General features: G+C 35.6%; 1 protein-coding gene across 1 annotated transcript; it reads left to right on the plus strand.

Moving 5' to 3' along the window:
• Nucleotides 1-2,729: 2,729 nt before the first annotated feature.
• LOC114332973 (uncharacterized) lies at nt 2,730-25,578 on the plus strand. Its single transcript, XM_028282778.2, has 2 exons — nt 2,730-2,888; nt 25,165-25,578. Exons 1-2 carry the CDS (start codon nt 2,844-2,846, stop codon nt 25,498-25,500), a joined length of 381 nt encoding a protein of 126 aa, XP_028138579.2. The 5' UTR covers nt 2,730-2,843; the 3' UTR covers nt 25,501-25,578.
• Nucleotides 25,579-25,987: the final 409 nt, after the last annotated feature.

Consider the following 25,987-nt stretch of genomic DNA (forward strand, 5'->3'; position numbering starts at 1 on the left):
TGACGGTAGATTTTTGGGATTTCATTCGTGTCCAATCCCGTTCAGCAACGTGTGTATTAATTTAGAATGTGAAGCAGTGATTACAGCCGACGATAAATGGATCTACCGGGTTGCTACCCCCAAAATAATAAATTAATTATTAATGAGAGACATTTTAGCAATTATTTATTTTTCTTAATATTTTTACTTGTAGCGTAATTTAAATAAAGAAACATTTGACCTATGTAAAAATAAATATCTTCTACAGTCCACAAATAGTTTCCTGTACACTAAGTGATAGATTATGATTGTTGTCTGTACATGACTGCATCAAAATCTGATTTAAAGAACCTGAATGCGATACACAACAGTGCTCTGAGACTATGCTTGGGAGCGTATAGATCCAATCCCTCACACAATTTACACGTTGAAGCTAACGAAGCTCCACTTTGGGTCAGACACCAGCAGCTACTACTTAACCACGCAGCTATGATATCAGTCACTCCCAGTAACTAAGTATATTCTTTGGTATCTTACCCCCAACAAAAGATTGGTCTTAATTCGGGCAAATTACCTAAAATTCGACAGTTACGTGGTAACTGTCGAATTACGTGGGAACTATCGAAAAACCCATGGTATTCGCGGTTAAAAGTAACAATCATCTTTTTCTTCAAAATATCTCCGAAAATACTGGATATACGAAAAAAAAAACAATAGACTACTAAATTGTAGCTTTTTTAATAACTAAAATTTTCTTGAGCATAAATTTCATTACAGTGAGTAGTTAGCAAGATATAGCTGTTTAAAACCTCTACTTATGAGCAAACACCCCCTTATTCGAGCACTTTAAACCCACCCCAATTTAAAACTAAGGGATCTTTCGGAATTTAATTTACATCGTCTTATAGCTCTTCCATCCTACAAAACCGTATTTGAAAAAACTTTTTATCGCCAAAAATGAAGGAGCTATGTTTATAACACGAATTTTTTTTCCAAAAATTCGAGTAGTCCCTTATAGAGCATTCTCAATATACATATATATTACCACAGAACCGGTTCATATCCTGGAAGATGACTAAAAAACTGTTTGTGTTTGTATTTGTACATATTTGTAATATAAATTCGTATTTTTGTGTAAATAAATGTTTTTGTAATTCTTTAATTCTACTTATTTCTCTATATAGATCTACTAAATTATGTACTTATCAAAATTGCAGTATTATTAAGGGTGGTTTTTAAGGGTTAAAATTTTATATTATGGCCTAAAGCATAAAAAAATCATTATTTAACCAATCAAAACCAAATTTTACCCATATTAAAGTTTAAAATGGTTTTATAAAATGTTTGACAATAAGGGGGTCCGACGCCCTGAAGGGCACTCAGTATTATGAGAAAGACAATAAGGGGTAGTTTAAACCCCTAAAAAAACTTAACGCCCTTCAGAATTACATGGAATATGAAGTAGAGGGTGAGATCATCCTAATCCCAAATTTTTATGTAAATTGATGCAAGCCGAAATTATTCTTTTAAGACAAGTACATTTTTTATAATATAAATATATTATGTAGCTCCATCAAGGGAGGTTTTAAGGGTTGAAATATTATGATATTTATCTTAAAGCATAAAACAATCATTATGTAACTAATAAGAAGCAAATGTTGACAATATTAAAGTTTACAATGTTATTTTATAATTTTTTACAACTAGGGGTAGTTTTCACCCTTAAAATACCAAAAGCGTACAACGGCTCAACATAGAAAATGAACTAGTGGGTGAAGTGAGCGTAATCTCAAATGTTTGTAAAAATCGATGCTGTACGAAAAAATTGCGAGGTTTTGCCACTTTTTCAGTTTATTTTCCTCGACTAAATGTCGAATTCTGATCTGACAAAAAAATTAAAAACGTATTTGAGACCTTAATACCCCAAAAAATTACATACAAATACATACAGATACATTATTAAGAAAGAAAAAATAAAACCCAGAATATAGTTTCTGAAGTACACCAAGTTTGGTGCCAACTTAGCAGATTTAAACCAAGGCTCTGAAATATCGTTGCAGCTACTACATATTCAGTTGGATCAGGACAAGGTTTTGTCAAATACAGCTGCAACAAAAACTATTCCACAAATAGATGCAAGTGCAAGAAGGCAATAACACTCCGCAATTCTAAGTGTCACCAAAACACTCCATGAAAAAATAAATAATAATTTTTATAACTGAGGTAAAAAACTGGAGGATTGCCTTTATAAAAAAAACTGAATTTTTTTTACAATATGATTGTTTGTATTTGTCCATTGTCCATTAGTTTCAATTACCGATTTAATAAAAATGATTATTTTCCAATTACAGAGTATTTTATTCACTTTATCTATTTATTTTGGCTTTGTAGGTATACTATAAAGTTTATACTAGGCCGTACTAGTTTATCCTGCAATATCCGTATTAATATCAGGATAAACTAGTTTGGCCTAGGCAAAACTAGTTTGTTCTATCACGTTTAGGTCAAACTAGTTTATTCTAGGCCAAACTAGTTTAGGACAAATTAGTTTGGCCTAGGGCAAACTAGTTTATCCTAAAATCTGGTTTGGCTGGTACCATATATAATATACAAAGTAACTATAGGCCATAATTGGTAAAGTATACATGATAAATGTATAAAACAAGGGTTATAAAGGTTATTATATTCAATAGATACGATCGCTGAAATATTCCTTTGAGATAAGTTTATAGAAATTGTAAATATTGATTCACTAAATTATATAATGTGTTTTTTACAATAATTTTTTGAGGCAAGAAGTCAATGATAAATGTACATATAAAAGGACAAGGATGAGATAGCTAATATTAATTGAATCATTTAACATGAAGTTTTTAGTAGTTCTTTCACTTGTTGTGGCAGTTGCTCTGGTAAGATATTTTTAATAACTTTTTATGTAAAAATTATGGCATCACTTGTTACCTTTACTATTTCAATTTTTAAGTTGTTTTTCGCAAAATAATTTTTTTGCCTCCACTTTACTTAAAATTTGTTCTTAGCGTAGGTAGGAATAATAAGTAAACTTTTTTAATGAATGTACTTAAGGACATGTACGAATTTTCTCCGTTGAGAAAATACATTGTATATTTGTTTACTATACCACAATTGAACATATTTTTATTCAAGGGTCAGCTTCCCCAACTGCATTTCTCCATACAATTCTATCTTGGGTCATATCAACATTAATCCCTTTACCAACATGTCCTGCCTAAGCGTGCCCCCAGGCCATCTTTGGGGTTCCTCTCCTACTCTTTTCAGGAATCTGCACTTCAGCAATTCTTCATATTGTGTGATTACCGTCTCGACGTTGAACAAGACCAAACCATCTTAACTAATGCTCTCTCATTTTGGTATCAATTGGTGCCACACCTAAACTAATATATAACATTAATTTTTTTGAATGTGTACCATACTTGGCGTGTGTTGGATTCAGAATAGAGGAAAACATCCGAGTCCATTCTGCCCCGTGTAGGGAGATCCTGCAAACGTATGCCTTTTTGTTACCCTGCCTACCAACTAAAATCACTTGTCTTCCTCAACACACTCCCGTATGTATTCAGTGAGTGTCTTGCGCAGCCTAGATTGGTCGTAGAAGTTGTCGGTTCTTACCTAGAAGCGGTAAGGATCCGAAGAAACGAAATATATGAAAAATAATAATGGACTTTAAATGTTATTCGTGTCTGTGATAAACATGTAAAGCTAAGCAAAAGAGGTGGCCCAAAAGATATCAATACTAGTAATATCAACCTAAAAAAAAAACTATTAATCCAGATCTCTCTCATCCTATCTCAATTGCTTTCTCTATCATGGACTTTCTCTTCATGATTTTTGTTATGTGGTCTATGATGAATTCAAAATTCTCCCTGCTTTCCATAGCGATACGTATCAAATTGTCAGGTGATATCTCCCCTAGTTTTGATCGCATTATGTGCTGTTCTGACGCAGACGCATTGCATCTAAAGATACAATGCTCCGCGTCATCTGTTACGTTGCAAGTTATACAATAAATTATCATGTCTGGTTTTTCGAATCCGATACGTAAAAGACCTGAAGGATCCATGTCCGGTTAGTAACTGCGTAAAATAAAAATTTACTCGTTCGAACTTATATTTATTCCACTCTATCACGTTGGGTATTAGTTTTTTGGTCCATTGTGCCTTGTCTGTCTGTGCCTCCGATTATATTTGCCATTCTCTTAGTAATTGCTCTCTGGTGGCAGCTCTCACCTGTGGTAGATTACCATTCCGAGAGTGGTAGGGAATGTGCCATTCTTTCGCTAGGACGTGAATGGGAAGCGTAGTACCCGCTATCACTTGTAGTGCTGTCGTTGAAGTAGTCCGGTACGCGCTTGTCACTAGGGGCTTTCGCTGAGCTCTAGTTATCATATCTCGGTATTTTTGATATTTTAGTACATCTACCCAAATGGTGGTTCCATATAGGAGGGTCGATTATACCACTTGCAGGTACATTCTTCGTCTTAGGCTACTTGGGCTTCCTATACTCGGCATGATCCTTTGTAGCGCTGCCGTTCTTGCTTCTGCCCACTGTACTATATTTGTCAGGTGTTTCGTGAACCTTAGGCCTATATCGATGTATATTCCTAGGTATTTTGCACAGTTTTTAGGCTTTATTGTAGTAGTACCAATTTGAAAACTTAACTCAGGTCTTTGTCTAGGTCCTTTCAATATGACCACTTCCGTTTTGTTTCCGGCTAGTTCCAGGTCCTTTTTAGCCATCCAGCTGCTGACTTTTATGCAGCATGTGTTTACTTTGTCTTCTATTTCCTGGTTTATGTCAGTCACTACTAATATCGCCAAGTCATCTGCGTAGGCAATAGCTAGAGTATCTCTGCCATAGTCAATTTCTAACACCCCGTTATACAATATGTTCCAGAGTATTGGACCTAATACGGAACCTTGCGGTACCCCGGCTGTCAGCTTCTATTCTGTATTTTTACCACTGCGACGTATCTATTGGTAAGATACCTTTTAATGATATTGATAAGGTATCCTGACATAAGGTATCCTGACATAAGGTATCTTGACACTCATGCTAATTCCAATTTAGTTATTATATGTGCCTAGTTGTCAGAGTTAGAGGCATTTTTCACATCAAACATAACTGGTACGGCCCATCTTTTCCTGGTGTTCTTTACAGCGTCAGTTAGGTGTTTTACCGCATCTATTGCAAACTTAACTTTTCTGAATCCGTACTATCTGTTGGAGATGGTATCTCTTTCACTCGGTTCGTCTTCTAGGCGATTGTTGACAAGATTTTCATATAATTTCCCTAGACAGTCAAGGAGACATATAGGCATATATGAATTGGTAAATTGGCTTCTTCTGGATTTTTACCGGGTTTATGAATCAACGTAAGCTTCGCTAATTTTAACTGATCTGGGAATTATTGTCTTGTTAGTAGCTCATTTAGTGCCCTTCTAGTAGCTGTTGGGCATTCATTTACTAGTATTTTTATCGCCTCTGGTGGCACATGGTCCAATCCAGGGTATTTACCTATTTTTATGGAATTGGCAGCTCTAGTGAGTTCAGCCGACGTCAGTCTCTCGGGACAGTTCACATCGTCTCTAATCAGGAAGTCGTTTATGGGCTTGTTAGGAAACAGGGTGTTAGCTATTTTCCTTCTTTTGTCGTCGCACGGGTTATATGGGGTCTCTGACCTCAGTGTTCTAGTGGCGATCTTGTATGCTTCGCCGCATACATCGTTCTCCAGCGCCTCGCACAAGTTCTGCCAGCATGTGCGTTTAGCCACTCTGATCAATTTGCTGAGTTCTTTTTTGGTGGTCTTATACTCTTCTTTGTTTTGCTGGGTCCTATTTCTCTGTGCCGTACACCTGATTCTGAGGCATTCTGTCCGCTTTTTTGTGCTGGATGTTTTCATTCCACCAATATGATACTGTGTATGTGACATATTTGTTTTTGCTGCTCGCTTTGTGTGCTTTTATTACATTGTCTCTAAAGTTGTTAAAATTGGTAGTTTCTTCTTGTTTGTAAGTTTCGTACATATGTCGTAAATTTACTTGTGGAAAGTAAATATGTTTTCATCGAGCACATCCCACCCTGAGATCTTCTTGGCGTAGTTGTTGGTTGCTATTATAATGTCTATGTGACTTCGTGACTCAGCTCTTTCAAATGTGGGCTTACCGTTGTTTAATATAGTCAGGTTTGCGGAGGAAATCCATTGGTTCCAAATTTCTCCTCTTTTGTCGTTTTTTGGGGATACCCAAAGAATGGATTTGACATTTATATTACCAGCGATTATATAGGATTTTTCACCCTGTGATGCCTCTATGATTTTTTCAACCTGCTGTTCATACTGTGCCATGCTTATATTAGATGAGATATATCATGTTTAAATTGCTAGTTCGTATATTTTAATCTTCAAAATCCTTCCTTCCTGGTAATTTTCTTTATGCACACTTTGTTGTTCACCAAAAAAACAGCCACGTCTGTTATCGGAGATCCAACCGAATTTATTTTCTATGTTTTTATTCGGTTCTGGGACTATGATAATATCTGCTTCAATTTGGCTTTTGTGTAAATCAGGTCGTGTGCCACCTTTGTCCTTCCGGTATTCACCTGTAGTATCTTAAGTCCTTTCATCCCAATCGAAACCATTTTAAGTTATTACAACTAGCTCTTCTAGATTACTAGGATGAGGATTACCAGTTTAATTTCTGCACAATATTGTCCGAAGACAATACCTGCGGCCCGTAAGAGCCGAAGGAGGGTTGCTACTTTCGTTATCGATTATACTCTTTCTAGCTGTTTCCACGGTCTCGGAGCACAGGTTGTCAAATTCGTCCATTACAAAGGGAAACTTAGCCCCGTGAAAGATGTCATCGTCCATAGTAATTACCTCGGGGTTTGGCCCTGTTGTCGGAGGTACGTTGTTTTCTGTCTGTTCGATATTATGTTCATTTATGAGGGTGGAAATGGGTGACAATAACAGTTTAGTGGGCGCGCTTTCTGTCAAGGCAGTAACACGAGTCTTGTCGGTCAGTCGCGTCTTTTGAAGAGCGCTACTAAATTCCCGAAACCGCGCAGTCCCAATGCGGTGTTTCTCTTTGCAGAGAACGCACCACTCCTCGTTTGTACACGTGTCCGGATCTTTCTCCTTACAATCCTTCTTCCCGCGCTTGGGACAGAACCTAGTAAGATCGGGACCGTCACACTTTGGTTGACATCTCCGGACTATATATCTCTTTTCAACCTCGCATCTAGCGAGGCCTACTCTGAGGAATCCTCTCTCTAACACTCTTTTGATGGTCTCGGTAGACAGAACAACCGTGGCTACCAATGTATCCCCTCGCATGTTCCTGATACTTTTGATCAGGAAGTCCTTCTCCCATTTGCCGATCACTAGAGACAGTGAGTTTTGCAATCTTTGTATTGGCCATGACGGCTATCTAAGATGTATGACGGTGGGTCTCTCTTGTGCCAGCTGCCTTGCCTTAAGCCCGCCATCTTGGGACGTGATGGTGGTAGCCATTATCTCCTTAACTTACCATCCCTGGTACCACGAAGAATACGCATCGCCTCGGTGTTCTTCGTTTTGCCCACAGCTGCCTGCATCCCCTCTAAGAGTTTAGTGTAGCTTGTGTATCCTTTTTCGATACAATGAAGCCATAGGTAGGTCTATCCTTCCTTGTGGCAATAGTGAACACGTGTACTATGTTGTGTGTCGCCTTGGATATGACTTCTCGCATCTTCCTTATATCTACTACTGACATAAAACTCACGTGGTGCAAGGCAATAGAATCGTTTGGGAAGGCCTCCCCTCTGACACGTTCTATTACGTGACAGAGGTCGTCTTGCGTGCCCGTTGCTCTTACCTTTATTTTCTTTTGTGATTTTGAGCGTCTGTCCGTTCCTTTTCCTATCGTTGTTGTCTGCTTCAGAAATTTAAAGTCCTCCTCTAGGCAGGATAAATCAGGGGATTTATACGTTGGGACGCTACGGGGTTTCATATAGTGATCTCAGTCTGCATATATAGACCCTCCGGCCAATCGTGCTGGACGCTCTTCTGGAAGTCAGTAAATGTACTCACTCCTTCGAGGCTCGTCAGCCTGATGGAAAATTTCTGCTGTAACGGGTTTTGGCTCAAGTTCGTCTGTCATTGTCTCTGGGTCGAAACACAAGTCCGTCTGTATATCGGCTTTTACGTATATCTTCTCCACAGGCTCTGTGGAGCGATCTTGTAGCTATTGCATTATATGGGTCATTTGTTGCAAATATTGCGTCTTATGCATCCGCTGGCTTAATTTCTTAACCCGTTTCGGGGTGTTGGGCATTCTTGAAGTAAATTCATAATTGACTGCCTACATTGTCTATCTATATAATCCAACAATGTGGTAGCTGGACTGCAGGTCCGTTTTTTGAAGTTACACTTCTTTAGGCGCGATTGAGAGTAAAATTTCATAATACTGCGCGCATGCGCACACAGACAGTATGGCGTTTATTTGCTAAATCTTTCAAGTTATGCATAAATATATCAGTGCAAGAAAAGGTGTGAAAGGAATATATTTAGTCGAGGCATTGAAGGATTGAAGTGTCGATTTTTTTGCAGTAAGACGAATTTTAATGCGGATTGGTGCGTTTGATTCGTGAGAATGTCAGAAAATTTTGTGAACTAATGACTAATGTAATGAATAAGAAGTCTCAAATTGCATTTGTGCATAAGAAAAATGCATTTTAAAAGTGCATTTTGAAATAGGTAATTATTATGTGCAGGTACCTACATGCTTTTTTGTTTACGAATATTTTGTATAAATGTACATATTTACGAATGTTTCTTCTAAAATCTAGGAATACATATATTAATTTTATAATACATTTAATTAAAGTATGTAGTAATTTTCTTTACAATTTTTACTTACTTATTTGTTTTTTTATACATAATATCGCCCGTGTCTAGCAAGTGTCTGCGTACGCTAGCGGTATGTGTATCTAGTTACGGACGTGTTAGTACTTGGTTCGATTCCTTATAAGGAAAAAATTTTTGTTTATTGTTAATGGTTATTGACACCTTAGACTATTAATATGGACTTAAAAAATGATGAAAATAATTAAAATAATTAATCGGGATGTTGCCCAACTATTTATTGAGTTGAAAATTTATAATAACTGCCTATTTCAAAATGCACTTTTGAAATGCATTTTTCTTATGCACAAATGCAATTTCACATTTCTTATCCATTATTACATTAGTTCACAAAATTTCCTGACATTCTCACGAATCCAACGCACCAAACTGCATTAAAATCCGTCTTACTGCGCCAAAAATCGCCAGTAAGGCCTTTCTTGTGCTTCAATGCCTCGACTAATTAGTGTTTTTAGTAAATATATTTATTATAATTTTTGTGTCTTTGGATTTGTCTTCCTCAGGACTAAGATGAATATTATTAAAACATTTTATTGTATATTTATTATACTTCACCTTGTCTGTTTGTTACCGTGAATTGTCATTAGGTACAGTCACAATCACTGAATAGTTTACACCTTTATTTCTATATTGTAAAACTGTAAAATCGCAGTGTCGTACGGATTTACCAAATGTTAAATTGCTTGTCAAAAATGTTAATGCGTATTGAAAAATAAAATAAGAAGTTATTAAAAGCGTCCAAAATGCCGTTTATATCACGTGCAAAACCAAAAATAATTGCCAAACTCAATAATTTTAACTCAATTTTATTTTAAAAAAATGCCTTTCTATACCTATTTTCCGTTGTGTTAAATTTTTTAAAACAGATTTATTTTATTTTGATTTTTTAATTTTAATCAACCTATTCTGGGTCCGCCACTGGTAACGTCACTTTGACGTAAAAGGTGCGTTTAAACGAGGTAAAAATTCAAAAAATTGGAAACTGGATATTAAAGGGTGTAAACTATTCAGTGATTGTGACTGTACGTCCGAACCGATACAGACACAGTCCTCGTAGCGTATTTGGTATAAAATTCGGCTAGAGATCGAGAGGTCTTGAGTTCGAATCCGGAGCGATCCTATACTTTTTTTTTATTTTTTTGAAAGCGGTAAGCACAAAACTTTTTTTTGAAAGCGGTAGTTTGGTGTTTAAAGAAATTAAAAACAAACTCTTTAAAGTATATTTATTTTTAAGAAATCATATAATAGAAGTATAACTTCTTACGTGCGTACAAAGTACACACACATTATTTTTTTTTATAAATTTCACTACTCCCTGGGAAGGCTTTTCTTTTAAAGCAGTTCCTAACGTCAGGGAGGGAGCTCGAACTCGTACTCCTTCTGGCTTCGTCTGGTCTTCCCGCTTTTTTTATGAAAGTTTGGTTTAACATATATATCCCACGAGTAGCTAGGGAGATATCGTCTGCCCCCACAGAGCTCTAAGGCCAGATGCAATGATAAGTCGCCCGGTACCCCAAGGGAACCTTTCGAGACCACGTGTCGTGTGGCCATGCATCCTTCTGCACGGTGTCTCACACTTGGGTTTCGGATTTTTTCTCGCTGGTTTACTCCTTGGGATTCTTTTACTGTTCGAGAACGTTGGCTAGGGTGAGACATGTCGGCTACTCCTGATAGGTGTCTCCAGGAAGACTTGAAAAAGAATAGAGTGTGTATGACAGGTCCGTAAATGGGGGTCCCCGCACCGACGGGTGAGTCTGATGCACGGGACCCCACCGACGTAACCGATTGAGTGACTTAGGGTGGGCGACTAAGATTAGGGGGGATTGGAGTAGCCGTAGGGAAGTTGGAAGGTGAACTATAACTGCTGAAGGCGAAGACGTCGCAACTGTTACGTTTTTTACCGTCCAACGGCGGTGTTCGGCGCCCACCCGGTACACAGGAGCTGGACTCTGGGGGACTGTGTTTAGTTTCACTGGTCGTGCTCCCCTTGCAAATTCAGGGACCAAGACCAATTACTCGGTCCTCCCACCAACGTCAAGGTGTAATTACAATCCCGGGGAGGGAACATATAACAGCACTGCAGGCCTCAGGGGTACATGACTTGAAATGTTTTAACTGTCTTTCTCCACTTTACTCTGTCCAGGGCACATGTCTTCTAATTTACAACGCCTGCTCCTAAACAATTAGGTGATTGCCACAATTCTTTACTCATTCCAGACCACTATTTCTCCTTTGTGTTAAAAGTTCCCATATTAAATACACGAAACAGTCCGTATTTTCTGGGTTAATATATCGGAGAACCAAATACCTCCATTCTCTACTGTTCCAGTTTTTGTTCTAAGTCTATTTCAAAATTTCCTACTGATACTACATCATTAGCATACATTAAGCACCATGTTACCCTTTAGTTTCGCTATTATTTGGTCCAAAATGAATACGAATAAATAAGGACTAAGCACCGAGCCTTGGTGTAATCCTACTTTCACATGAAATTCATCAGTCTCTCCGACACCTGTCTTAACACTAGTCGTTACTCCCTCATACATATATTTCACAACCCTTACATATTCACTAGGGACTCCTTTATTATTGAGTGCCCACCACAGAAACTCTCGAGGAACTCTATTATATGCTTGCTCAAGATTAATGAATACCATGAGCGTATGTTTTGTTGTTACTGTATTTTCCATCAATTGATTTATAATGAAAATTGTATCTGTTGTTGATCTCCCCGCATAAATCCAAATTGATTATTAGATATTTCGGTTTCTTCACGTACCTGTCTATCAATTACTGCTTTTCCTTTCCTTATTTTTTGAATCGCTTGAGCCACTTCCCCGTTTTTTATTTTGGTGACCATTGCTGTTACTGTCTCCGTTAACTCCACAGCCTCTCTGTCAAATTCTTCATTTAATAAACTATCAAAGTACTTTCTCCATCTCTTTTTGACATCCTTTTCGTGAATTAGTATTTTATTATTTTTATCTCGGATACATCTAATCTAATTAAAATCTTTTGCTTTCTTTGCTCTCTGTTTGGATATTTTATATGGGCCATTCCACGAACATACGCCTGTTTTGGATTACTTTGATAACGAATATTTTACTGTGCAACATAAGAAGTACGAAAGTAAATGGCGCTAATAATTATTCCAATAAACAACAATGTAATTTGCAATTTACTTTCGTTCTTCTTATTTTGCACAGTAAAATATTCGTTGTCGAAGTAATCCAAAACAGGCGTATGTTCGTGGAATAGGGTATATACAATAAGTATCAATACAATATCAGGGAAGTACAATATACTTCCCTGGTATCAAGTTATAGAATCCTGTCCCTGAATAGATCTTCATTCTCATCTTTTAGCATCCACCACTTGTTTTTTTGTGGTCCTCTCAATTTATGCTGAGAGCTTATGTTGTTGGCTTGGTGTCTTACTATCCTTGCAGTCCTTGCATTCACGTATGTTTTCTTTCCTTATGAGGGAATAGTCGATTTGGGAGTGATGTTCTCCACTTTTGTGCGTAATAAGTTGAGTTCTTCTCTTTTTAAAGAGAGAAACATACTGAACGGATTATTATTATTTAACGTAGTCTGTTACTTAAGTATGTTGGGTTCACCTATGGTTTCGTGTAGCTTCCGCACTAGCCCATTACCATGATCACTGGCCTTATGTTTGTGTTTATCACTGAATCCTTTCTGATTGTGAAGGTTACGTTTTTGGATTTAGTTTCCTTTGCTTTCATTTTCCATTTGTTCATTTAAAGTTCGGTCCTGCTAAGCCAAATTTGTAGGATTTTCTTAGCAGAATTTCTTATTTTTTCTCCATTGTTCAGTGATGTTTCTGATTGGTGTTATTGATTCTTAATTCTTTAAGTAAGTATATCGTAGCTTTCCAGAGTGAGTGTGAGTACTTATTGTTAAATTAATGGAGACAATTGTTGCAGGCGATTTTGTATGTTTTCATAGGTAACCGTTTGCATTCACGTATGTTTTCTTTCCTCATAAGGAAATAGTCGATTTGGGAGTGATGTTCTCCACTTTTGTGCGTAATAAGTTGAGTTCTTCTCTTTTTAAAGAGAGAAACATACTGAACGGATTATTATTATTTAACGTAGTCTATTACTTAAGTATGTTGGGTTCACCTATGGTTTCGTGTAGCTTCCGCACTAGCACATTACCATGATCACTGGCCTTATGTTTGTGTTTATCACTGAATCCTTTCTGATTGTGAAGGTTATGTTTTTGGATTTAGCTTCCTTTGCTTTCATTTTCCATTTGTTCATTTAAAGTTCGGTCCTGCTAAGCCAAATTTGTAGGATTTTCTTAGCAGAATTTCTTATTTTTTCTCCATTGTTCAGTGATGTTTCTGATTGGTGTTATTGATTCTTAATTCTTTAAGTAAGTATATCGTAGCTTTCCAGAGTGAGTGTGAGTACTTATTGTTAAATTAATGGAGACAATTGTTGGAGGCGATTTTGTATGTTTTCATAGGTAACCGTTTGCATTCACGTATGTTTTCTTTCCTTATGAGGAAATAGTCGATTTGGGAGTGATGTTCTCCACTTTTGTGCGTAATAAGTTGAGTTCTTCTCTTTTTAAAGAGAGAAACATACTGAACGGATTATTATTATTTAACGTAGTCTATTACTTAAGTATGTTGGGTTCACCTATGGTTTCGTGTAGCTTCCGCACTAGCACATTACCATGATCACTGGCCTTACGTTTGTGTTTATCACTGAATCCTTTCTGATTGTGAAGGTTACGTTTTTGGATTTAGTTTCCTTTGCTTTCATTTTCCATTTGTTCATTTAAAGTTCGGTCATGCTAAGCCAAATTTGTAGGATTTTCTTAGCAGAATTTCTTATTTCTTCTCCATTGTTCAGTGATGTTTCTGATTGGTGTTATTGATTCTTAATTCTTTAAGTAAGTATATCGTAACTTTCCAGAGTTAGTGTGAGTACTTATTGTTAAATTAATGGAGACAATTGTTGGAGGCGATTTTGTATGTTTTCATAGGTAACCGTTTGTGTAAATTTTTTCAATTCTCTTTCAGGTTTATTGAATTATTGTTATATTAATCGGGGATTTGTTTTGTTGCCATATTTTTCAAGAGAAATAGATTTAGTGGTTTGTTTGTTTTGTTTTACTTAATATCCCAAATAGTATTCATTTGGCTTTCGACAAATAAACATCACATCGTATCATTACCAAATGAATTAAGCCATAATTACAGTAATTAAGGTGATAATTAAAAACCGATTGTTATTAAAGTTAGAAAGTTTTTATTTGCAAAATTAAAATTCGACTGTGATAAGATACAAAAGTTTTATCTGCACAAATAAATAGTTGTACTGTTAAATATTTCATGGAATATATGGCCTGGAATAGTCCAGGCAATCTCGGGCCATAGTGTGAGATGGGTGTACTGAAAAATGGAAAAAGACAATATGGTTTCCCTACCGACAACATCAAGTGAAACATTACTTTTTCAACAAAATCAAGTGCTCTTTACTGAGAATCAAGCCAGAAGTCAAAATGAGCAGATGTTCTACAACGCCTGGTTACAGGAAAAACAAGAAAGAGAAAATCTACATATCGTCATACAACAAATGAAAATCCAAATAGATACCCTACAAAAGAAGATAGGCGAAGAAAAACAACAGCACAATGAAGATATATAATATCGCACAGACGACGAAGAACTGAGAAAAGAAACGGAATGGATTCGAGTCCAAAATTCAAAAAAAAAGAAGATAAGCAACTCCCCAAAGGAAGTACAGCCCCACTCCCACCAACAGAGAAGTAAACCAGATGAGACACAAACGGCACGTAAACCACCACCAGTCATTATAAACAAATTGGAAAAATACGACTCCCTAGTCAGCCACTTATCAGGTAAGCAAATATCTTATCAAACTAGCATGCTTGCAGGTGGAAATATAAAAATTAATGTCAAAGACGAAAATAGCTACAGAAACCTAACCAAGACTCTAAATGACACAAATCTCGAATGGTATTCGTTTGAAGATAAACAAAATAGACCTCTAAAAGTGGTTGCAAGAAAACTGCATCAAACTTGCCAAGTTAAGAACATAGCAGAAGACCTAAAAAATAAGGGATATAAAATAGAAAACGTAACCCAATTACTAAGAGGAAAGGACAAATCGCCACTGCCACTTTTTGCACTTACTTTTAGTAAAGAGGAAAATACAAAAAAAGTGTATGAAATTACGGAAATTTTAAACATGAAAGTGACGATAGAAGCTTTCAGAAAACCGAATTTGATTCCACAATGTAAACGGTGTCAAGAGTACGGACATACACAAAATTATTGCAGAAGAGAACCGAGATGCGTAAAATGCATCGGAAAACATTTAACAAAAGATTGTAAGAAGCCACAAGATAAAGAACCCAAATGCATACACTGTGGTGGTGCCCACCCAGCTAGTTATAGAGGTTGCACCACTGCTATATCTCTTCAAAAATTACGGAACAAACAGAGATCTACAACCAAACTACAAAACAAGGCAGCAGACATGGAGAATCCTACGCAAATCCATCCAAGAGAGGTTAACCAAAACCAAACATATGCCCAAATAGCCTCTAACCAGCCAAAACAACCAGTAGAGAATGATCTCAATTCGATATCAAACATGCTACACATACTAATAGAACGCATGAACAATCAAGAAGAATTCAATAAAAAAATCCTAGAAAGATTAAATAGCATAGAAACTAGTAGACGATAAAATGGCGGAAGAGTTAAGAATTTTACATTGGAACGCAAACGGCCTCTTGCAACATCAGCAGGAGATGCTGTTTACCTTAAATAACCAAAAAATCGATATATGTTTAATATCAGAGACACACTTCACTAAACAAACATATATTAAACTGAGAGGATATCAAATATATCAAGCTCTTCACCCTAGAAACACAGCTAGTGGAGGAGCAGCAATAATCGTTAAGAGTAATCTAATTCACCTCGAAAGAGAAAATATAGAGACTGAAGCCATCCAGGCAGCTAGTATAAGTGTCAAAACAAAAAAATATGAAGTAACAATAGCAGCTGCATATTTTCCACCCAAACACAATCTAAAAAAAGAAAATTATGTCCATTTGCTTAACACGCGTGGAGAAAAATTTATTATTGGTGCAGACTTTAATGCTAAAAACACTGTATGGGGTTCAAGGTTAACCAATACAAAGGGTAGAGAACTACATGCAGCAATAGAAAAGATAAACGGTAAATGGCACTCAACTGGAAAACCAACATATTGGCGTACTGATCAAAATAAAATACCAGACTTAATTGACTTTTTCATTTCAAGAAAAGTTGCAACAAATTTTATGAAAATAGAAGAAGTTGATGGTCCCAGTTCTGATCACTCTCTAATACTACTCACAATCAGTGAGCATATAATACTAAGAGAAAATAACCCAACATTAACCAATAAGAGAACGGACTGGTCTAGCTTTAGACAGGAGTTAAGTGACAGAATTGAGCTTAATGTACCAATCAAAACTAATGAACAACTTGATGAAGAAACAGAGACACTAACCGTAAATATACAACAAGCAGCTTGGAATAATACCAAACAAATTATAAGAAAAACCAAAGGACAAAATTATCCCAAAGAAATTCGAGAACTGGTGCAAAGAAAAAGAAAAGCCAGGAAGACATGGCAAAAAAGCAGAACTGCAGAAAATAAAAATATATTAAACAACCTCACTCAACAGTTAAGAAGGGAAATAGATTTAATTAAAAATGAATCAGTAAACCAATACCTAAATGATCTGACAGATGACCAAACCACTGACTACTCGTTGTGGAAATGTACAAAAAGAATAAATAGACCAACGCAACAGATTCCGCCGATTAGAAAAGAAAATGGAACATGGGCAAGAGATGGAAAACAAAAAGCAAATCTTTTCGCTTTATACTTGGAAAATGTATTCCAAAATAACGAAATGGGAAATAATCATCAAGCCGAAAACGAAGATGATCAAAGCACTGAAATTGATTTGAACAATACTGATCAAGACATAATAAAGCTTACTACTCCTAAAGAGGTTACCAACGTAATCAAAAACAATATCAATCCCAAAAAGGCTCCAGGATTTGACTTAATAACAGGAGAAATACTACAACAATTACCTAGAAAGGCCATCGTAAAAGTCACAAACCTTATAAATGCAGTATTCAGGTTGCAATATGTACCAATAACGTGGAAAACATCTGAATTAATCATGATTCCCAAACCAGGGAGACCAACCAACAAGGTAGAATCATACAGACCAATATCTCTGCTACCAATTTTATCCAAACTATTTGAGAGGATATTGCTAGCACGAATGCAACCTATACTCGACCACAGGGAAATTGTTCCTTCCCACCAATTTGGATTTCGCAATAAACATTCAACAATAGACCAAATTCATCGAATAACAGATATTATAGAGAGATCTCTGGAGGAGAATAAAATATGCTCAGCTATTTTTCTAGACATAGCAAAAGCATTTGACAAAGTGTGGCACAAAGGCTTGTTACTAAAATTAAAAAGATATCTTCCCATCCAATTTGTACATCTAATACAATCATATTTGGAAGATAGAACTTTTAGAGTTAAACAGGAAGGCGAATATTCAGAATTACGGCCAATTAAAGCAGGAATCCCACAGGGCAGTGTTCTGGGAACCATACTATATTTATTATATACTTGTGACATACCTGTTACAGAAAATATTACACTGGCAACATTTTCAGACGACACTGCAATACTAGCAGTCGGTGAAACACTCGAAGAAACAACTAGACACCTGCAAAATGCAGTAAACAAAATAAACACCTGGAATAATAAATGGCGCATAAAAATCAATGAAGGGAAATCTGCCCATATCGATTTCACCTACAAAAGAATAAATAGTCACCCAGTTAGAATAAACAATAAAATCGTTCCGTACAAGAAAACAGTTAAATATCTAGGGCTACATTTGGATAGCAAATTAAAGTGGCAGGAACATATCAGAAAGAAAACCGAAGAACTAAAACTGAAGTACAAGAAGTTATATTGGTTATTAGGTAGAAGCTCACAACTTACAATCAAAAACAAAGTATTAGTTTACAAACAAATGCTCCAACCAGTATGGTCCTATGGTCTACAGTTATGGGGCTGTACTAGTGAGAGTAACTATGCTTGCCTTCAAAGAGTCCAAAACCGAATACTAAGAAACATAGTCAACGCTCCATGGTATATCCGCAACAAAGACCTACATCGGGAACTTCGTATAGCAACAATCAAAGAAGAAATAAAGAAGATTGCCAAGGGTCACGAAAAACGACTCCACAACCATACAAACAGGGAAGTGTTAGAACTTTTAGATAATCAAAACCTAGTCCGCAGGCTCAAACGCACCAAACCTTTTGAACTTGTGTGATAGTGATAAATCTATAAAAATGTCAGTGTCAGTTTAAATTCGGACAGTGAACCTAGCCACAACAGTGATGTGTGCAACAATAATTATTAATTTCTAAGGTGAACCGTTGGGAATACCTAGGACAGTACAGTAGTAGATTAAGTTAAATGTAAAATGCTGGTTAGTCTTAAGATTAGGTGCATTGTTAATTTAATAAATAATAAAAAAAAAATATCCCAAATATTTACTACTTCGTAGCCCAGTTGATTGATAGTTTCTTTAATGTCTTCTATATGTTAATTGATGAGTATTCTTTAAAATAACTCAGACATGTACATCTTGCTTTAGCTGATAGGTATGATATTCCGTTTTTTGTCGATAAGTAACTTGATGGTTATAGTATAGGCTTCTCCCATTTTAGGCTGTACTTCCTCTTGCGCTTTTCCTAGTGCTTTGATTAGATAGAGGTCTTTAGCTACATTGTTTAATAGCTTAATTAGCGGGTTTGTGTTTTACTTGAGGTTTTGTTTTGTTTTTTTATTAATTTTTCATCTAGTAGGCTTAATAAGTATTCTGATATGTGCCTACAGTCAGTTGTCGTCACTAATCGTCTTCCTACTGGAAAATCGTCTCTCACCATCTTTACTGCTCTATTTATTGTGATAGGTCTAAATCCCACGTACTAAAAAAAAAATTATTAGTAGCAAGCTGAAAATTTATTAACAGCCTGACGGTGTCTAGTCGGACAAACTTTGATGTATGGGAACACTGGAACAGGGGAAGTTTTAAGTGGAACGTGATTTTAATTGTGGAACGTGTCATCCTGACATTATGATTGTAAAGACTAGCAGGTTGTTTTTAGGTTAATTCAATAGCAATCTTTATATTATATGAAAAATTGTTTGTCCGACAAATATGGGCATTTTAATAAGTCCGACACGTAGAACATGTCAAACGACAGGCATTGTATTGTTGGTAAATAGCAGTCTGATATTCGCATAAAAGTTTAATGAAAGGGTAACGAATCAATTGAAAGTTCTAGTGATGAGCAAAACAAGAACAAGACCAAGACCAGGCTAGTCTTGGTCTTGGTCTTGTTCTTACAAGCTTGGTCTTGGTCTTGGTCTTGCAGCTAAAAGGCAGTCTTGGTCTTGGTCTTGGTCTTGCACTAGCCGGTCTTGTTCTTGGTCTTGGTCTTTCTGCAAGAGTCTTGCTGGTCTTGCTTTTTTGGTAGTAATAATTTGAACCAAACAATTTCGAATAAAATGTACATTGGAATAAATAAAGATGTGAAGAATGAAACTATATTATTTGCTTTAAAATTTTAACAGAATGTAGAATGTAGTTTCAAACGGATACCAATTTTAACATTATACATTCACCTAATGACCTAATTATTTCTCTCTATATAAAGAGATTAGAGTATATTTTTATAATGGTAATGTTTATCAGTAGGAAAAACCTGCATTTACAACCCTTATTGCAATTGCCGGCCTTCGGTTGTGTCACGTTGTGTTTTGCATGCTGTCGATACCTGCCGCCTGACTTCAGACCACGTCTTGAGTCTAGATTATTGTTTATTGCCCCTGTATTTTAATAAAATGTTAAAGAAAAAGAGCTTCTTGTGCCACAAATGGTTGGGGCCCTTCAATTCACGGATTTTACGAAAAGGGATAAACGGTTTATAGTTGTTAACAGATAATTATCTGCTCCTTTCACTCGAACACTGTAGTATTTATCCTACGAGGGTCAAATTTAAGAAAATAAATTAAATTTTTTTAAGAGAACACACAAATCAAATATTTTTTACTCTATTTAATCATTATTTAATATAATTAACTTTTTTTATAAACTAACTAAAACATACTTTTTACTAAATACGTTCATATTTACCATACCTATTTATAGACCTAATACTATAACATAATAACTATACCTAATGGGGAGTTATAAACGCTTAATTCTGTAATTTGTTACCTTGCAGTTCTTTAATTTTATTTTTCTACAACCGTGTTAAAAATGCAATTTTCAGCACTCCATACGTGCGTTAAAAATGTTACTTTAAGGCACTAGTGCTTTAAAATATTTTTAAGGCACTGCAGTTCGTATTGACCGTATAGACAATTTTGATGTAATGTCAAAAAAATATAAAAATGGAATGTCAGTCACGTTCAAGTACAAGTTTTTGTAGATATTGTCCTGTAATTACGTTTGTAGAAAAAATATTGTATGATATGCGTGTTAAAAAGTACATTTTTTAAGGCACTCATGAACTCGCTATCGCTATCGCTCATTCTGAACTCGCTATCGCTCATTCTGCAAAATTTCACATGCGTGCCTTAAACGTGTACTTTTAACACTTATATCATAAATAACTATTAAACTATATTGCTTTCGTAACACGAGTTATTCGCACTTTTTATTTTCACATATTTTTGGATTGAGTACCCATTATGACATTTAAAAAGTTGAAAATATTCGGATGTGGGTAGTAAAAACTAGAATTTAAAACACACTGAAATGATGCGCATGCATTTCAAGTGCGGCACATACTATTTGTAGTACTGGCCCTTTCTGGGAGAAAACCTAGATTCTTCCAAATAGTTTTCAACTATGAAATCAGTAAACTTCTTTACGCGTTTATCATCCGGGATTTTCACAAATAATTCAACTTCCAACTTTCGTTGATTGTAAAAAATTAATCCAAAAAATAATTTTAAAAATTTCCCAGTATCGGAATTTTTGTCATTATATTCAGAAACTGAACCTGAGCTTTGGATTTTGCGATACCAAGATTGACACATTAAAATCGACAACCAGTTATTTTTTATTCAGGCCACAATGCTTTCACAGCATTGTGAATCCCTTTTCAAAATTTATTATGATATTTTTTGTATTAATTTTAAATTTAACGACCTACATTTTTCCTCGATTATGCGAAAAGGATTGAAATAAGTGTCAGTATTTTTATTAGACAAAAAAGCGAAAACTACTGGTACATAAAAACAGTTTTAATTGCATTTTTTTTAAATGGATTACCCTATCTATAATTACATTTTTTTGTCTTACAAGTAATTTCAATTGTCCTTGAACTGTCGCCGTTTGAAAACTTGCCTTCTGGACACTTTGAAGGTTGAGAAAATGCAAACCGTTTGACTTAATCAAAACGACTTAAAAATATAACCAAAATATTATGTATTTTAAAAATTCGATATTGTTTAAGGTTTCTTACAATGTCAGTATATATTATTTAACTAAAAAATAAAGTTAAATAATAAAAACCAATTTTTCTCAAAAAAGTGCAAGAGTCTTGCAGGTTAGTCTTGGTCTTGCGTGGTCTTGCAAGGTTCGGTCTTGGTCTTGGTCTTGTTCTTGCAAGCTTGGTCTTGGTCTTGGTCTTGCAACCAAAAGGCGGTCTTGGTCTTGGTCTTGATCTTGGTCTTTCTGCAAGATCAAGACCAAGACCGCAAGACCAAGACCAGTCTCCCTCATCACTAGAAAGTTCTGTCCGACAAAATACATATGACGTTTTTGTAGTCTGACGTTCGAAACCTGTAACCTGTTCCACAAAAAAAATCTCCCCTATTCCAGTGTTCCAGTACATTAAAGTTTGTCAGACTAGGCACCATTAAGCTATTAAGAAACATTCTTAGCTTGCTATTAATAAACTTTGTTTTGGTACGCGGGATCCAGACTTATTATTGAGCTTATTATGATCGCTCCATTCTACTCTTCCATTTCTTACTCTGTCCTTGATCTTCTCCACCTTGTATGTCTGTCGTATATCTATACTAATAGCGCTGTCCCATAGTGTCTTACCATATATTTTCTTACTCTCTGTGTTAGGTCATGTTTCTACTGCGTATGACATTGTTTGTCTGATGGCTGTTTTGTCTTCCATTTATTTCCTAACATTTTTATTTCGACATATTGTGTCATTCAGGCAACAGGCAAGGTTTACTTCTTCTTTCATTTCTATTTCTAATTAAATTTTTCGTAGCTAGATAGTGTAATTGTTTACTTATTCGTCCATTTCTGTTTAGATTTTCCATAGCTTCATACATAGTGTGAGGCCTAGATATTTAATCTCCGTCCCTTGTTCTATTATTTAAACCTCCAGCTCTGATTTATGTCTAAGTAGATTTGGTTTTATAACCATGTATTTTGTCTTTTTTGGAGAAATTAACGTGTTACATTTCCTGGCGGTTATATTAAATTTGTGCAGCATACGTTGCCAATCATCTGTAAATCATGCAAGTCAGATTTTTTAAGTTGTTTTTCTCCCATTTCGTTTTGACTTTTTGAAGATATTCTTCTTTAGAGGCGATTCGATTGAGGGTAAAATTGTACATAAATCTGCGCGCCTGCGCACACAGACAGCATGTAGTTCATTGCTAATCTTTCAAGATAGGTATGTATGTATCTGTACAGTGGCGTAGCGTAGTGGGGGCGGCCCGCCCCGGGCGGCACTTGTTAGGGGGCGGCAAAATTTACCAATAAATAATAAAAATATTTTGTAAATATTTGAACCATTTTATATTTTTATCGCAACTACAAATTCGGACCGATTGAAAGGAGCACGGAATTTTTCATTACATATTTTGTGACGAATTCAGGGAATTCCTTTGCTTTGAATGATATTTTGTAGCGACTGGCAACGTCTATATGACTTGTGAGAATTCCTCGTTTGTGACTAACAATCATCACAATTTTTTTCGGCACTTTAGAACGTTGCTATTCTTTTTTTCCCTCATCGACACATCGTTGGGAAGTTCTGATAGCAGCTACATGCAAAAGAAGGATTACAGACATGCGGTGGAGTGCAAGAGGCGATGCCGTAAATGTGACATGGCATCATTACAAAGATATTCTCGCCACTTTGGAAAAACTGACAGAGGCAGGTGAAAGCTTAAATACTAGGACAGATGCAGGTGCTTTACTAGTTTCGATGTAGTCATTTTCCTTTCTTTGTTTTTTGGGCCTGTGGCAACTGGTGTTACATGAAGTGAATGATGCACAAAAATATTTACAAACAAGGGGACTTGACATATAAGATTGTGCGCTCATAAGATATTGACAAGAAAAGAGAGGAATGGGCAAATGGCGCTGTAGGTTATGCAAAAATATGTGTAAAGAACTTTGAATTTCCATAAATCCTCGAAGGCGCATAACAAGAAAGCATATTTTTGATGCCGGAACTAAAGGTGCTAACTTTTCTTATGAAAATGAGTTGAGACGAAAGCTGTTTTCTTCGGTAGATAGAGTTGTTGTAGAAATTCGTGAGCGGTTTCAACAGCTACAAAATTTAACGGATAAGTTTGTTTATCTAACGTCGACTATATTATTATATCCAGACAACACTGAATGTAGAAATGTAGAATGTAGACTACGCATCTGACGAAATTGACGAGCAGGGTTTCAAGCTATAGAAACTAACGACTGCGGATTTTCGTTGCTGCTACAGGCAACGAAATTGATTAATGCAGACTCATTTGAATTATTTTCTTTATTGCTAAATTCAAGCTGGAAGATACTCTGCCCAATATTTTAATAATATTCTGAATATTGTTTACAGTTGCTACAAGCAATGCCAGCTGTAAGAGGAGTTTTTCAAAATTGAAATTGATTAAAAAATATTTAACATCGACAATGAGTACTCTAAGACTAACTAATTTGGCTATTTTATCTATAGAGAAAGAGGTGTGTGATGCGATATACATTGACGGTGCAATAAAAGACTTTGCTCTTAAAAAAAGTAGACGTATAAATGTTTAATTGAAGACGGAAGTTTTGTTTTTAATTCGAACAAATACTCATATTACTTTTCAATAAAATTAAAAATATAACATTATATAGTATCGTTTCTAGTTCTAATTAAAAATTGATTTTATTTAATTTTGTCGATCGTCAAGGTGTACCTAATCTTAAGTGATAGGTACTAAGCTATATCAATGTATCTAATTGGTTAAAGTAAAATAATTTTTGCAAATAAACGTGATTGTAAAACTTAGATAAACTTTTTTTATTTAAAATCCAACCAGTATAATGCAAAATAATGATGACTTTTCTCACCGAAAAGTTCTCTATAATTAATGTATGTAATGTATAGTATACAATAAATTAAAATACCTAAATAAGAGGGCGGCCGACACTCACGCTACGCCACTGTATCTGTAACCGTGCAAATAAGTCATTAAAAGAATATATTAGTGTTTTTAGTAAATGTATTATTTATTATAATTCTTGTGTTTTTGAATTTGTGTTTCTCTGTAGTAAAATAATGAAATATTATGTAGGCATAATATTTTTACACTATTTGTCGCCTTGTTGTGTAATTATATCCGAAACTTACACGTCAATTACAAGGACCTCGCTGGAGTAGTTGGTAGGGCGTTAGCTCCGAGATTGGAAGGACGCGGTTTCGAATCCTGGGCGATTCATATTTTTTTTATTTTTGGTTGTTTTAATAAAAAAATTTGAAAGTGGTAGATAAGAAAGTTAGTTTAATTTTTAAATAAAATACAAATAATCTGTTAAGTATATTTACTTCGTTTAAATTACCTATATAATAGAAGAATATCTTCTTACGTGCGTACAAAGTACACACACATTCTTTTTTTTACTTCATCCCTGATAATAGAAAACTCAAACATAATAGAGAACCTCTAGATACCCCTCTCTTTTCTCATTGACATCTTCAATTGGGTCAGTTATTTCTTCGTCTATTTTTACTCTTATTGAGTTGTTCTAGTCGATATTTTCGATAATTGTTATTATTACTAGAGAAACTTATAGAAACAAATCTATGTAATTGAATGTATTTTAGGCTGGGGAACGTAGAGAGCAGCTCAGAACTGCCTTCCACGAATGTGTCAGCGGCGAGTCAGGAGGGCCAAATGATCCAAGAAAACTGGTACTGCAAGATGATGCAGATGTCGCTAAAGTAGGTGCAGCGATCTTTTGCATCAACAAGAAAACTGGAGTACAGAGTGAAAATGGTGATATAAACATAAACGTTCTAAAACAAGATGTCAGCCTTTGGGCAAAGGACGACGTTAAAGCTAGTGAAATTGTTGATGAGTGCACAAAGAACAAAGGAGCAGATGCCAATGAAACTGCATTTAACGTATTTAAATGTTTAGTGAAGAAAAACGGTAAATAACAAGGAAGGTATAACGGTAAAATTAAGGAACTAATTTTCATGTAAATGCTTGTTAAAAATAAAGATGGAACAATTTTTTCTCTTTTTTTAATTATTTATGGACGTTAATCATGATTACCATATAAAGGGTGTCCATAAACTCACCCGAAAAACGAAGACCGACGTTTCTTTAGATAATTTTAAGACAATTTAACCCAATCCCAAATTTAACCCAATTCACCTAGTCCGAAGGGAGCTAGAGTTCTTTGAAGATGGCGTCTTGGAATTGGCTTTTCTTAAATAGTTCCAGAACGCTTCTATTTAGAAAAACGAAAACAGGTGCTCTTATTTAATTTCCAGAGATAAATAGATTCCATCAATTACAAGTCTCTAGTAGCGGTCATAGGCGCCCGTTTTGGGTAGGGCAACGGTTATTTTATCGCATGACTTTTTTGACTTTAACTTCTAAGCATTTCTGACACTGGATTATTTAATTGTAAGGTATTCG

Source organism: Diabrotica virgifera, chromosome 1 (assembly GCF_917563875.1).
Source record: "Diabrotica virgifera virgifera chromosome 1, PGI_DIABVI_V3a".
NCBI classification, from domain to species: domain Eukaryota; kingdom Metazoa; phylum Arthropoda; class Insecta; order Coleoptera; family Chrysomelidae; genus Diabrotica; species Diabrotica virgifera.